General features: G+C 42.6%; 1 protein-coding gene across 2 annotated transcripts in view; it reads left to right on the top strand.

Moving 5' to 3' along the window:
- Positions 1 to 7,979: 7,979 nt before the first annotated feature.
- The window catches only part of LOC120052445 (single-stranded DNA-binding protein 3-like), a 143,007-nt gene continuing 135,354 nt past the window's right edge, over positions 7,980 to 15,632 (top strand). Inside the window, exon 1 of one of the 2 annotated variants that reach the window (XM_038999353.1) lies at positions 7,980 to 8,107. In XM_038999353.1, the coding sequence (XP_038855281.1) occupies positions 8,052 to 8,107 (56 nt within the window). In that variant the 5' untranslated portion in view covers positions 7,980 to 8,051. The remainder of the gene's footprint in view (positions 8,108 to 15,632) is intronic. The other variant, XM_038999354.1, reaches the window with a different exon arrangement.

The following is a 15,632-nucleotide window of genomic DNA, read 5'->3' as shown; positions in this document are numbered from 1 at the left end:
ACAAATATGTAGCGAGAACCAGCCAACGAGAGCATACAGGTCGCAATGGTGGGTAGTATATGGGGCTTTGGTGACAAAACGGATAGCACTGTGATAGAGTAGAGTGGAGCGTTGGAGGCTATTTTGTAAATGACATCACCAAAGTCATGGATCGGTAGGATAGTCAGTTTTACGAGGGTATGTTGGCGGCATGAGTGAAGAAGGCTTTGTTTCGAAATAGGAAGCCAATTCTAGATTTAATTTTGGATTGGAGATGCTTAATGTGAGTCTGGAAGGAGAGTTCACATTCTAGCCAGACACCTAGGTATTTGTAGTTGTCCACATATTCTAAGTCAGAACCTTCCAGAATAGTGATGCTAGTCGGGCGGGTGGGTGCGGGCAGAAATCGGTTGAAGAGCATGCATTTAGTTTTACTAGCATTTAAGAGCAGCTGGAGGCCACGGAAGGAGTGTTGTATGGCGTTGAAGCTCGTTTGGAGGTTTGTTACCACAGTGTCCAAAGAAGAGCCAGATATATACAGAATGGTGTTGTCTGCGTAGAGGTGGATCAAAGAATCACCTGCAGCAAGAACGACATCATTGATGTATACAGAGAAAAGAGTCAGCCCGAGAATTGAAACCTGTGGCACCACCTAGAGACTGCCAGAGGTCTGGACAACAGGCCCTCCGATTTGACACACTGAACTCTATCTGAGAAGTAGTTAGTGAACCAGGCGAGGCAGTCAGAGAAACCAAGGCTGAGTCTGCCGATAAGAATACGGTGATTGACAGAATCGAAAGCCTTGGCCAGGTCGATGAAGACAGTTGCACAGTACTGTCTTTTATCAATTGCAGTTATGATAGCGTTTAGGACCTTGAGCATGGCTGAGGTGCACCCATGACCAGCTCGGAAACCAGATTGCATAGCGGAGAAGGTACGGTGGGATTCGAAATGGTCGGTGATCTGTTTGTTCACTTGGCGTTCGAAGACTTTAGAAAGGCAGGGCAGGATTGATATAGGTCTGTAACAGTTTGGGTCTCAAGTGTCTCCCCCTTTGAAGAGGGGGATGACCGCGGCCGCTTTCCAATTTTTAGGAACCTCAGACAATACGAAAGAGAGGTTGAGCAGACTAGTAATAGTAATAGTTGAAACAATGGCAGTGGATCATTTTAGAAAGAGAGGGTCCAGATTGTCTAGCCCAGCTGATTTGTAGGGATCCAGATTTTGCAGCTCTTTCAGAACATCAGCTGTCTGGATTTGGGTGAAAGAGAAGCGGAGGGGGGGGGGGGGCTGGGCCAGCTACTGCGGGGGGTGCAGAGCTGTTGGCCGGGTTTGGGGTAGCCAGGTGGAAAGCATGGCCAGCCGTAGAGAAATGCTTCTTGATATTCTCGATTATCGTGGATTTATCAGTGGTGACAGTGTTTCCTAGTCTCAGTGCAGTGGGCAGATGGGAGGAGGTGCTCTTATTCTCCATGGTTTACAGTGTCCCAAAACGTTTTGGAATTAGTGCTGCAGGATGCAAATTTCCGTTTGAACAAGCTAGCCTTTGCTTTCCTAACTGACTGTGTGTACTGGTTCCTGACTTTCCTGAAAAGTTGCATATCGCGGGGACTATTCGATGCTAGTGCAGTATGCCACAGGGTGCTTTTGTGCTGGTCAAGGGCAATCAAGTCTGGAGTAAACCAAGGGCTATATCTGTTCTTAGTTCTACATTTTTTGAAAGGTGCATGCTTATTTAAGATGGTGAGGAAAGTACTTTTAAAGAACAACCAGGCATCCTCTACTGACGGGATGAGGTCAATATCCTTCCAGGATACCCAGGCCAGGTCGATTCGAAAGGTCTGCTCGCTGAAGAGATTTAGGGAGCGTTTGACAGTGATGAAGGGTGGTCGTTTGACCGCGAACCCATAACGGACGCAGGCAATGAGGCAGTGATCCCTGAGATCCTGGTTGAAAACAGCAGAGGTGTATTTAGAGGGCAAGTTGGTCAGGATGATATCTATGAGGGTGCTCATGTTTACGGATTTGGGGTTGTACCTGGTAGGTTCCTTGATAATTTGTATGAGATTGAGGGCATCTATCTTAGATTGTAGGATGGTCAGGGTGTTAAGAATATCCCAATTTAGGTCACCTAGCAGTACAAACTCTGATGATAGATGGGAGGCAATCAATTCACATATGGTGTCCAGGGCACAGCTGGGAGCTGAGGGGGGTCTATAACAAGCGGCAACAGTGAGGGACTTATTTCTGGAGAGATGGATCTTTAAAAGTAGAAGCTCGAACTGTTTGGGCATAGACCTGGATAGTATGACAGAACTCTGCAGGCTATCTCTACAGTAGACTGCAATTCCACCCCCTTTAGCAGTTCTGTCTTGACGGAAAATGTTGTAATTGAGGTGGCCTTCCTAAGCCAGGATTCAGACATGGCTAGGACATCAGGGTTGGCGGAGTGTGCTAAAGCAGTGAATAAAGCAAACATATGGAGGAGGCTTCTGATGTTAACATGCATGAACCCAAGGCTTTTACAGTTGCAGAAGTCAACAAATGAGAGCGCCTATGGACACACAGTGCCTGGGTTAACCTCTACATCACCAGAGGAACAGAGGAGGAGTAGGATGAGGGTACGGCTAAAGGCTATAAGAACTGGTCGTCTAGTGCTTTGGGAACAGAGAATAAAAGGAGCAGATTTCTGGGCGTTGTAGGATAGATTCAGGGCATAGTGTACAGACAAGGGTATGGTAGGGTGCGAGTACAGTGGGGGTAAACCTAGGCATTGAGTGACGATTAGAGAGGTTGCATCTCTGGAGGCGCCAGTTAAGCTAGGTGCAGTCTCCACGTGTGTGGGATGTGGGACAAGGGGGCTATCTGAGGCATGTTAAGCAGGATGAGGGGCTCCGCAGTAAAATAAAACAATGAGAGCTGCCCTAAACAACAGTATACAAGGCATATTGACATTAGAGAGAGGCATAAAGCAATCACAGGTGTTGATTGGGAGAGCTAAGACAACGGGTGAGACAACAGCGGGTAAACAGCTAAGACAACAACAACGGGTTAATGGCGATGAATGGTCAGAGAGGGTCAGTTAGCTACACACAGGGCCTGAGTTCGAGGCTGTGTTAATGAACAGTCCAGTGGGCATCAGCTGTGTAGCCGAGTGATCATAGGGTCCAATGAGCAGCAATAGATGAAACAGGGAGCCGTGCGGTAGTCGATTACTACGCTAGGTGAGCGGGAGACACGGCGTTCAGGAAGATAGCGGGCCGTGGCTAGCAGATGGATCATCACCAACATCCACGACTTAGAGGCCGGTTGAGAGCACATCGGCCGAATTACGTCAGCAGACCAGCAGACCAGTCGTGATGGATCGGCGGGGCTCCGTGTTGACAAAGGGTCCAGGCCAATTGGCAAGAGAGGTATTGTAGTTGGTGTACTTTGTTTGCTAGCCGGGAGATAGTCCTAGCTCGAGGCTAACTGGTACAAACTTCTGGACAAGGGCGTTAGCCACAATTACCACTTGGTAGCAGCTAGCTAGTTATGAAGATCCGGTGTAATGGTCCAGAGCTTGCGGCAGGAATCTGGTGATGTAGTGGGGAAAAAAGCAGTCCGATATGCCCCTGGGCTGATATCGCGCTGTGCAGACAGGCAGGTATTATCCGCGCTATCGAGGCTAAAGCGGCTGGTGTCCGAGCTAAAGGTAAAGACCGCTAACAGTGGCTAACAATGACTAAATAGCTCATAGCTAATTAGCTGGCTAGCTTCTGATGGCTAGCTTCTGATGGAGGTTCCAGTTATAAGGTTAAAAAAATAGCAGATCCGTACCACATTGGGTGAGGCGGGTTGCAGGAAGGTATATTTAATTCGAAAATGGGAAAAAGAGATTGAAATATAATGAAATGTATACAAAAAAATGAAAAAGACTGAATATTTTCATAGGACATAAACAAACACGTCTTACTGCTGCGCCATCTTGGGATATGGGCTGTGAGCTTGTGTGGCCTATCACTTCGCGTCTGAGCAAAGTTTTCCAACATTTACTGTTTTCCAACATTTAGAAGGATCCCCAGCAGCCAAAGATAGAGCTTAAAAAGTAGCTTGATTTAGCTTTCTTAATCAATAGTACATCTGTTTCTCAATTGTCTGAAAGTTGCCAGTCCACTACAGAGTCAGTTTTCCTTGCTTTGGTCCAGGCCTGATTTCTTGTCTGAATGAGCTCAGATAGCTCAGAAGAAAACCAAGGGTTAGATCTATCTTTGACTCTGAATTGTTTAAAAGGGGCGTGTTTATCTGCCAGAGGAATAAATATGGAGGATACATTTTCAAGAGCCAACTCAGGATCAGGAATACAGGAGACAGTGGCTAAATCAAAGTAGAACATGTAAAAACCCTTGAGGAGAAAACTTTTTAAAATGTCTCTTCTTAATGAATTAAACAAGGATTAGTATTTTGCAGTTTCGTATCTCTAATATATACTATGGGAAAATGATCACTGAGATCAAATGCAAATTCTCCACTAGCTAATATTTATAAGGGTTATTTGTAAGATGTAAATCAATCAATGAGGAGTTAACAGGGTTTTTCAAATTTAGCCGTGTGGGTTTTGAGATCAATTGAGTCAGATTAAAATCAATGCATATACTCTTATATTGATTTGAGGCCGGGGATAGCCAATCTAGATTCAAATTGTCTAAAATGCCAAACTACGAAGACAGCAGGCAGCAGGGGGTGCGGTAAATCCCAGCAACAATTAATGTGTATTCTGGTTTATGGACACATCTTCAACCAAATTTGTGTGTTTAATGACCTTGGGAACAGAAATATTTAAAGATTGAGATGCCATGAAATTAGATTTGACATATATGGCCACTCCTCCCCTTTCTGTAATCTGTCACATCTAAATACATTATAATAATTTATTTCAATGTCTTTATTAGAGACAGAACCATTTAACCATGTTTGAATGTCAGGATACGAGTCCTGTACCCAAATGTCAATTGTATCCATTTTTTAAATCATACTTTGCACATTTAGGTGCATTAGCCCAAGCCCCCTACGAGATGTGCTCTGTGCTCCCCGTCTCTGGCCCCAAAAGAGGCCCCAGCACCACACACACACACACACACACAACACACACACACACACACACACACACACACACACACACACACACACACACACACACACACACACACACACACACACACACACACACACACACACACACACACACACCTAAGGCAGGTGCTGAGAAATGGGCTGAGGAAGGCATCCATTGGCTCTGCATTAAATTATTCAACCTGTGATTAATTATCATTTGCCCCCCCCCCACAATGGGAGGAGCTGGGGGAATTCCTCTGCTGGACAGCAATTTATAGATTTTTTCTTCCAACTCTGTAGAATATCTGAAATGGTTGCTACACTACACATATCCATTGTGTTTCTATTGACATTGTATAACAAAGACGTTTGCTACAGAGGAAGGTTGCTCGGTGCAGTGTGGTGGTCTATGAGGGTTATTTTTAACCATATCAAAACAATAAATAATTGAACCTGAGTAGCTCCACCCCCAGCCACTTAGGATCTTAACGGTAGAGGCAGAACGTAGCTATTCAATTCGATCATTAGGTAAGTTAAGGCAACAACTGACAATGAGACAGGGGGGGGCAGTTGACTTTTTAGGTCTCTCAGTTGAGGTTACTCGACAGGCAAAGGCTACAACTCTCCAGACTAGCTGCCTGCTTTACATTCACTCCCCTTTAAACCCCTCTCATCATCAACCTCAGCTTTTTGATACAGGTCATGGCACCAATGTAACCAACTGTTTTACACCCTGGCTGTTGATGCTCACCGCTCCAACTAGCTTTTGGTCTGAAGACTACAATGTTTTTTATGTCTCAGACAAGGTTCCTCATCATGTGATTCTAAGAATCGCTAAAGAATTGCTACAACACTAAGCAAGAGATGACAACAACTGCTACAACACTAAGCAAGAGATGACAACAACTGCTACAACACTAAGCAAGAGATGACAACAACTGCTACAACACTAAGCAAGAGATGACAACAACTGCTACAACACTAAGCAAGAGATGACAACAACTGCTACAACACTAAGCAAGAGATGACAACAACTGCTACAACACTAAGCAAGAGATGACAACAACTGATACAACACTAAGCAAGAGATGACAACAACTGATACAACACTAAGCAAGAGATGACAACAACTGCTACAACACTAAGCAAGAGATGACAACAACTGCTACAACACTAAGCAAGAGATGACAACAACTGCTACAACACTAAGCAAGAGATGACAACAACTGCTACAACACTAAGCAAGAGATGACAACAACTGCTACAACACTAAGCAAGAGATGACAACAACTGCTACAACACTAAGCAAGAGATGACAACAACTGATACAACACTAAGCAAGAGATGACAACAACTGCTACAACACTAAGCAAGAGATGACAACAACTGCTACAACACTAAGCAAGAGATGACAACAACTGCTACAACACTAAGCAAGAGATGACAACAACTGATACAACACTAAGCAAGAGATGACAACAACTGATACAACACTAAGCAAGAGATGACAACAACTGCTACAACACTAAGCAAGAGATGACAACAACTGCTACAACACTAAGCAAGAGATGACAACAACTGCTACAACACTAAGCAAGAGATGACAACAACTGCTACAACACTAAGCAAGAGATGACAACAACTGCTACAACACTAAGCAAGAGATGACAACAACTGCTACAACACTAAGCAAGAGATGACAACAACTGATACAACACTAAGCAAGAGATGACAACAACTGCTACAACACTAAGCAAGAGATGACAACAACTGCTACAACACTAAGCAAGAGATGACAACAACTGCTACAACACTAAGCAAGAGATGACAACAACTGCTACAACACTAAGCAAGAGATGACAACAACTGCTACAACACTAAGCAAGAGATGACAACAACTGCTACAACACTAAGCAAGAGATGACAACAACTGCTACAACACTAAGCAATAGATGACAACAACTGCTACAACACTAAGCAAGAGATGACAACAACTGCTACAACACTAAGCAAGAGATGACAACAACTGCTACAACACTAAGCAAGAGATGACAACAACTGCTACAACACTAAGCAAGAGATGACAACAACTGCTACAACACTAAGCAAGAGATGACAACAACTGCTACAACACTAAGCAAGAGATGACAACAACTGCTACAACACTAAGCACGCACTAAATATCTACTTTGGCTCACCAACAGGCAAACTTATGTCCTCATTCAAAAATAATAATACATACTTGACTCAGTTGCAAAGCACAACACTGTAACTGCTACATTTTGGGGAGACTGCGACTCATTATTTTGATACGTTTTCACGCAGGCAGTAGTAGCCTTTCAAACAATGGTCAGTTTGGCTATTTGTGTAATTCAATTAGCTACCATGAAATGTATTTGTCCAACCCCTCAGCTACCTAGGACTGCTCAGTAAATTAAGTCAATGTTGTTGTGCGGATAAAACGGGTTTGAGCCTTTGGTCAACCCAGTAGTCCTCTTGAATTTATGATTTGAGAAATGTAAACCATCAGTTAGTGATAGGGCAAAAACCAAAACGTGCCCCCCTTGGGATCCCAAGGGGCGAGTTTGGGAAATGGCCTGATTGGAGGATTTCAGTTTTTCCTATCTCAATTCTTACATGTTTCTGAGGTCAGTAAACAAGAAGCGTGTTCGTTCCCCTTTAAGAAGCCCCCACCATTCCCTAGCGGAGGGAGTGTGAATACATTCTCGAACAGCGGTTGAGGGGGAAAAAAATCCACCATCGGTCTGTTTCAAGTTCCCCCAATAGAAACTGTGCCTGATTTGTGGCCAATGTTGGAGATGTGAAAAAAAGGAGGAGGAGGAGGAGGAGGGGGGGAGGAGGAGGAGGAGGAGGATAAGGAAAAACACTAAAGGGGTAGCTATGGAGATAGAACGTTTGGCTGGCTGCTTTCTTTGACAGGTGTTGAGTGGGGTAAAAGTCTTAAAACAGAATCCAGCATGTACGCTAAAGGTAAAGGAGCTGTCGTCCCTTCCGATAGCCAAGCGAGAGAAAAGTAAGTGAATTATGCACTATTTAAGAGTTTTACCTGGTTAAAAGGAAGCTCCAACTTTCTAAACTATAGCTACCATAATGTATAGGTCTGTACATTACTCGCTCGCTCTCCTGAGTGTTGTTTGCTCCCGCGGTGGTAAGTCTCTAACTTTATTTTTATTTTTACTTTCTCCTTCTTTTAGAGGATATTTATTAAAACATGATCGCAACATTATCGCAATCAACCGAATAGTTGTAAATTTGAGGTTATAAATGTATCGCTGTCTAGAATTTAAATATCAAATATAGCGCTCATGCAGCGATTGCAAGAAATAACATAATTGCTACTTCGAACAACGATTTTGTGCATGACATTCTATTTTAGAAGATATGTAATCTAAGTATGTTGTTTTTCTGTAAGCAGTTGCATGCAGCATGGACGCTGACTCACATATTGTTTGAATGTGCAAAGTTTTGAGACGCGTTTCTAGGGATTTAAAAAAATGCAATCGACCCATACAGTAGGTTTACTAGATATCTTCTCTAGACGTCTTATTATAGATTTCTTCTTACTCTATTCGTGTTCATGAAGAATTTGTGCTGGACATCCCACCTGAGCAAATGAAGAGAAGTTCTGACTTGTCTGTTAAATAAACTTGAGTTACAGCTACGTAAACTTGTAAGCGTTGTATATATAAGCAATGCAGCCTAACATCAATGTTAAGAGAAGTGTTACTGTAAAATATGTATATATATATATATATATATATATATATATATATATATATATATATATATATATCTATATATATATTTATTTATTTATATATATTTATATCGAACTGATACATGTTTGAAAAGCCTTGGACTAACACTTACAAACTATATAACCTCAATCCTTTTGAAATAATTTGTCCAAATATCAAAGTGTCTAATTTATGAGGCTTTGAATATTAATAACGGCTATATCATAGTACAAGCAAAGCCTTTATCCTCTTTGGGATAAAAGGCAAAGAAACTGCCATAACTTTTCAAGTGTCAAATTAACGATTTTGATTATAAGAGGCACAGATTTTAACCAGTGCTTTGCAAAAAGGCAACATCTTATGTACTTTGTTGCTTTCTATGCGACACAAGCTATTGTGTTGTGATCCTGATAGGATCATCACTTTGTTACATATTTAGCCTTCACACACGATGTAACGATGACTGTCACAACTATGAACCGAGTTTCTTGTCCCAAGATCACAAAGATAATGTGGAGACTTCGATCAAGGCACCTGGATAGCAGTGCTATCTCATGTTGCTTTTTTCTCCTGCATGAATAAATACAATACGTTTATCATGGAGAAACAGTACCTCATTTCAAACTCTCCTATGTAGGCTTTTGATGCTTATCCAGATGTTTGTATTTTGTTTAAAATACAGTACCAGTCAAGTTTGGACACACCTACTCATTCAAGGTTTTTTCTTTATTTTACTATTTTCTACATTGTAGAATAATAGTAAAGGCATCAAAACTATGAAATAACACATATGGAATCATGTAGTAACCAAAAAAGTGTTAAACTAATAAAAATATATTTTATATTCTTCAAAGTAGCCACCCTTTGCCTTGATGACAGCTTTGCATGCTCTTGGCATTCTCTCAACCAGCTTCACCTGGAATGCTTTGTCGAAGTTGCCTTCATCCTATGGCTGACTGTGGGGGATCATGATGATGAGGATTACTTGTAGGCTTTCCTGAGTTAAAATTCATATTAGGAAATCAGTCAATTGAAACCAATTAGAATTAGTTTTCCCCCCACTAAAGGGCTTTATTACAGACATATACTCCTCAGCACCCTCCTTGGGCTGGCATGGTTACACGTGGTCTGCGGTTTTGAGGCCAGTTGGACATAGTGCCAAATTCTCTAACATGACGTTGGTGGTGGCTTATGGTAGAGAAATTATCATTACATCTCTGGCAACAGCTCTGGTGGACATTCCTGCGGTCAGCATGCTAATTGCATGCTCCCTCAACTTGAGACATCTATGGCATTGTGTTGTGACAAAACTGCACATTTTAGTTACCTTTTATTGTTCCCAGCACAAGATGCATCTGTGTAATGATCATGCTGTTTAATTAGTTTCTTGATATGCCACACCTGTTAGGTGGATGGATTATCTTGGCAAAGGAGAAATGCTTACGAACAGGGATGTAAACAAATGTGTGGAGAAAGTTTGAGAGATATTAGCTTTTCGTGTGTATGTAACATTTCTGGGATCTTTTATTTCAGCTCATGAGACATTGGAGCAACACTTTCATTGTTGAGTTTATTTTTGTTCAGTGCCTTCGGAAAGTATTCAGATACCTTGACTTTTTCCACATTTTGTTACGTTACAGCCTTATTCTAAAATTGATTAAATAGTTTTTTCTCCCTCATCAATCTACACACAATACCTCATAATGACGAAGAAAAAACAGGTGTTTAGAATTTAATAGGCAATAGGTAAAAAATTTAAAACACTGAAGTATTACACAAGTATTCAGACCCTTTACTCAGTATTTTGTTGTAGCACCTTTGGCAACGATTACAGCCTCGAGTCTTCTTGGGTTTGACGCTACAAGCTTGGCACACCTGTATTTGGGGAGTTTCTCCCATTGTTCTCTGCAGATCCTCTCAAGCTCTGTCAGGTTGGATGGAGAGCGTTGCTGCACAGCTATTTTCAGGTCTCTCCAGAGATGTTTGATTGGGTTCAAGTCCGGGCTCTGGCTGGGCCACTCAAGGACATTCAGAGACTTGTCCAGAAGCCACTCCTGCTTGGTTATCTGATGTCCTGAGAACTCAAGCAGGTTTTCATCAAGGATCTCTCTCTGTACTTTGCTCCATTCATTGCCTCGATCCTGACTAGTCTCCCAGTACCTGCCACTGAGAAAAACATCTGCACAACATGATGCTTTCACCACCATGCTTCACAGTGCCAGGTTTCTTCCAGACGTGACGATTGGCATTCAGGCCAAATAGTTCAATTTTGGTTTCATCAGACCAGAGAATGTTGTTTCTCATGGTCTGAGAGTCTTTGGGTGCCTTTTGGCAAACTCCAAGTAGGCTGTCATGTGCCTTTTACTGAGGAGTGGCTTCCATCTGGCCACTCTACCAGAAAGGCCTGATTGGTGGAGTGCTGCAGAGATGGTTGTCCTTCTGGAAGGTTCTCATCTCCACAGAGGAGGAACTCTAGAGCTCCGTCAGTGTGACCATCGGGTTCTTGGTCACCTCCCTGACCAAGAATAATGAAGGCCATTGTGTTCTTGGGGACCTTCAATGCTGCAGAAATGTTTTGGTACCTTTCCCCAGATCTGTGCCTCGACACAATCCTGTCTCGGAGCTCTGCGGACAATTCCTTTGACTTAATGGCTTGGTTTTTGCTCTGACATGCACTGTCAACTGTGGGACCTTATATAGACAGGTGTGTGCCTTTCCAAATCATATTCAATCAATTGAATTTACCACAGGTGGACTCCAATCAAGTTATAGTAACATCTCAAGGATGATTAATGGAAACAGGATGCACCTGAGCTCGATCTAGAGTCTCATAGCAAAGGTCTGAATAGGGTGTGTTTATTTTTAATACGTTTGCAAATTATTTTTTTTACCTGGGGGGTATAGTGTGTAGATTGATGAGGAACAAAATGTATTTAATACATTTTGGAATAAGACTGTAACGTAACAAAATGTGAGAAAAGGGCAGGGGTCTGAATACTTTCCGAATGCACTGTACATACTATGAGATTGGAATGCTACTGTGAAAATTATGATAATGCTCTTTTAGTATAAGAGCTGTTTGAAAAGACTGCCTAAAATGTTTTTTTGCATTGGTATTATGGGGTATTGCGTGTAGATTGCAGAGTTTATTTATTATTATTATTTTTAATCCAGGCTGTAACGTAACAAAATGTTGAAAAGTCAAGAAGTCTGAATACTTTCCGAAGGCACTGTAGATACACTTGTTTTGTATGTCCTTTGTCTTGTTGTATATACCATTCCACACATTTTTCCTAACAAGGAAAATTCAGTTATTTGATTGATTGTCATCAGTTTAAGCATTGAACCTTCTGACAGACACCGCTGCATGCTTGTTGGGTGTCTGTGTGTGAGTCAGGTAAGTAGCTGATGGCCAGAGTGAGGATTCAATGCCATTATCACCTAACTAATGACTCTGCCATGCACTGTAAGACAAACGCTTGTTTCACTCTCTTTACACTATTGTTAGTCATGATGATGTCCATGTTGTCTGAAGGCTTGTTAGATTAACTCCTACTTAATTTGGAAATTGAAATGGAAAAACCCATATGGTCTCTCTTTGTGCAGGTAGTCCAATTTTTGGCACAGCGAAGGGGAGACTGGAGAGTCAAGGTGTCTAGTGTATATAACCACTAGTAGAGAAGATTCAAGTTATAAAAAGTGCACAACGGATGGAAATGGTATAATGGCTTATAAAAGCATTGGAGGAATCTAGGAGTTTGTTGACAAAATTACTGACATGTTAAAATTAGGGTTGTCAAATGATTAAAATAATTAATCAAGGTGGTGGCATTAGTTAATTACAAATTCTAATTTGGCCCTAAAGAAAGATTTTTCCAGTTAAAAAGTACCAAATTGAGTTACAGGCATACTGTGCTTTGATTGTAAGGATGGAAACAATTATATTCATTAGAATGGTTTAATATCATTTTCACCATAAACAACACAAAAGTCATTGTAACATACAGCTAGCTATATAAGTAGGCCTACTTCCTCTTATCAATGTTCTTGAAGTTTAACACTTGCACACACATTCTCTCTCTCACACACTCACTCTGTCTCTCTCCCTCACTCACACAGGCCTACACACTCTCCCTCACTCTCACAGGCCTACACACTCTCCCTCACTCACACAGGCCTACACACTCTCCCTCACTCACACAGGCCTACACACTCTCCCTCCCTCACACAGGCCTACACACTCTCATTCCCTCACACAGGCCTACACACTCTCACTCCCTCACAAAGGCCTACACACTCTCACTCCCTCACACAGGCCTACACACTCCCTCACTCACACAGGCCTACACACTCTCCCTCACTCACACAGGCCTACACACTCTCCCTCACTCACACAGTCCTACACACTCTCCCTCCCTCACACAGGCCTACACACTCTCCCTCCCTCACACAGGCCTACACACTCTCCCTCACTCACACAGGCCTACACACTCTCCCTCACTCACACAGGCCTACACACTCTCCCTCCCTCACACAGGCCTACACACTCTCCCTCCCTCACACAGGCCTACACACTCTCCCTCCCTCACACAGGCCTACACACTCTTACTCCCTCACACAGGCCTACACACTCTCACTCCCTCACACAGGCCTACACACTCTCCCTCCCTCACACAGGCCTACACACTCTTACTCCCTCACACAGGCCTACACACTCTCCCTCCCTCACACAGGCCTACACACTCTCCCTCCCTCACACAGGCCTACACACTCTTACTCCCTCACACAGGCCTACACACTCTCCCTCCCTCACACAGGCCTACACACTCTTCCCTCCCTCACACAGTCCTACACACTCTTCCCTCCCTCACACAGTCCTACACACTCTTACTCCCTCACACAGGCCTACACACTCTCCCTCCCTCACACAGGCCTACACACTCTCCCTCCCTCACACAGGCCTACACACTCTCCCTCCCTCACACAGGCCTACACACTCTCCCTCCCTCACACAGGCCTACACACTCTTACTCCCTCACACAGGCCTACACACTCTCCCTCACTCACACAGGCCTACACACTCTCTCTCACTCACACAGGCCTACACACTCTCCCTCCCTCCTAGACTGTTTCACTCACTGCTGCTTCACACATATCCTCTCACACACATACACACAATCTCACACACATACACACAATCTCACACACATACACACAATCTCACACACATACACACAATCTCACACACATACACACAATCTCACACACATACACACAATCTCACACATATACACACAATCTTACACACATGCACACAATCTCACACACATACACACAATCTCACACACATACACACAATCTCACACATATACACACAATCTCACACATATACACACAATCTTACACACCCCATTCTTGCACATGCAGCCTACCTTTTGAAGCATCTCTTTTAGCCTATTCCTTTTCAGTTCTTCCTGTGCCATCCAAATTTGTGCATAGCCTAGTCAGTGGTCAAGTTATCAGGTTGCTAGCTAGGTAACATGACTAGCTAGCTAAACAATGTTTGTTATCAAACCAAAACATATTGGCTTGAGTAGTTTAAAACATGTCTGCGACATTAGCACGAATCCATGGCAGAAAGAAAAAACATAGTTCTGGTGATATTGGGTGTAATTTTGACATGATTTTTGCTAGAGGCATACCACAGATAAAACAATGAGACTGTTATTTCTCTGGATGTATAAATGTGAATCATCTGCTTGGCGTTTCCAGTCACTACCAAATATGATGGTGAGAGGAAGCCCACTGGCCGGTAGTGGGAGAAGATGGAATGAGATTTCATTTTGTCTGACAAATTTTCTCATCGATGAAACATTTGATCTCAATACAGTTTTCTGTTCCCCAAACTAAAACCTGTTACGAAAAGAGGAGTGCAAAGGCGAATTGAATAATTGCACACACGCACTTCAGAGGTATGCGTTACCTAACAGAAATATGCATTCTAGAACACACCAGTAGGATCTCACTAGCGTGTGCTTAGCTCTGCCCGCCACCTTGCTTGTTCGGCCCACTATGACACATTTGTTCCCATTGGAAACGACAGACTACAGCCCATCTTGGGTTAGTTCTAAAAATCTTTGGGCACTGTCTTCAGCGATGTAAAGACGCAAGCATTGACTATAGCTGTGTTCCGTGTTGTGTTCTGCACTTAAGTGTCTGTGTGGAAATACATGCACTTAAAATGTTCTGTGCAGTGAAGAAATGGAGACACCGATAAACATGTAACTTTGAAAGTCCTAGATTGAGGGATGGTGTCATTCAGGAAGTGCTTGTGTCATTCAGGAAGCGACCGGTGCCTGTGGAAAAAGGTAGAACAAGAACGCTGTGCCCTTGTGACGAGAGGAATTAATTACACCTCACACTCACTCTTTCTGCATTGATTTCATTTGATTTTAACTGGGGTTGAAATAGAGGCTCCAACATTAATATGACCTGTTTGTTAATTACAACTCTTGAAATGTGCTGAGAAATCCGCCATCACAGGGCCCTTCCATTGGATTAATAAAATATATGTTTTTCTTCATGAAAGTTGGTAGTGCTTGACCCTGTCACACATGTTGTAGTCTATTCTTCTATGCATACACTATAGTCATAGGATAGGCTTGTAAGACATTTTTATAATATTTAATGTAATTCAACATGTTGAATAAAGTGTGTCTCAAGTGTGAAGATTAATCCGTTTGATTTGAATTTGTTTCTTTACATCCACACCCTCCCCTCAACGCCCCTATATTTGTATTT

This window comes from Salvelinus namaycush, chromosome 8 (assembly GCF_016432855.1).
Source record: "Salvelinus namaycush isolate Seneca chromosome 8, SaNama_1.0, whole genome shotgun sequence".
Lineage (NCBI taxonomy): Eukaryota > Metazoa > Chordata > Actinopteri > Salmoniformes > Salmonidae > Salvelinus > Salvelinus namaycush.
Note: the sequence above shows the minus strand (reverse complement) of the source record. Positions and strands in the feature narration are given on the sequence as shown.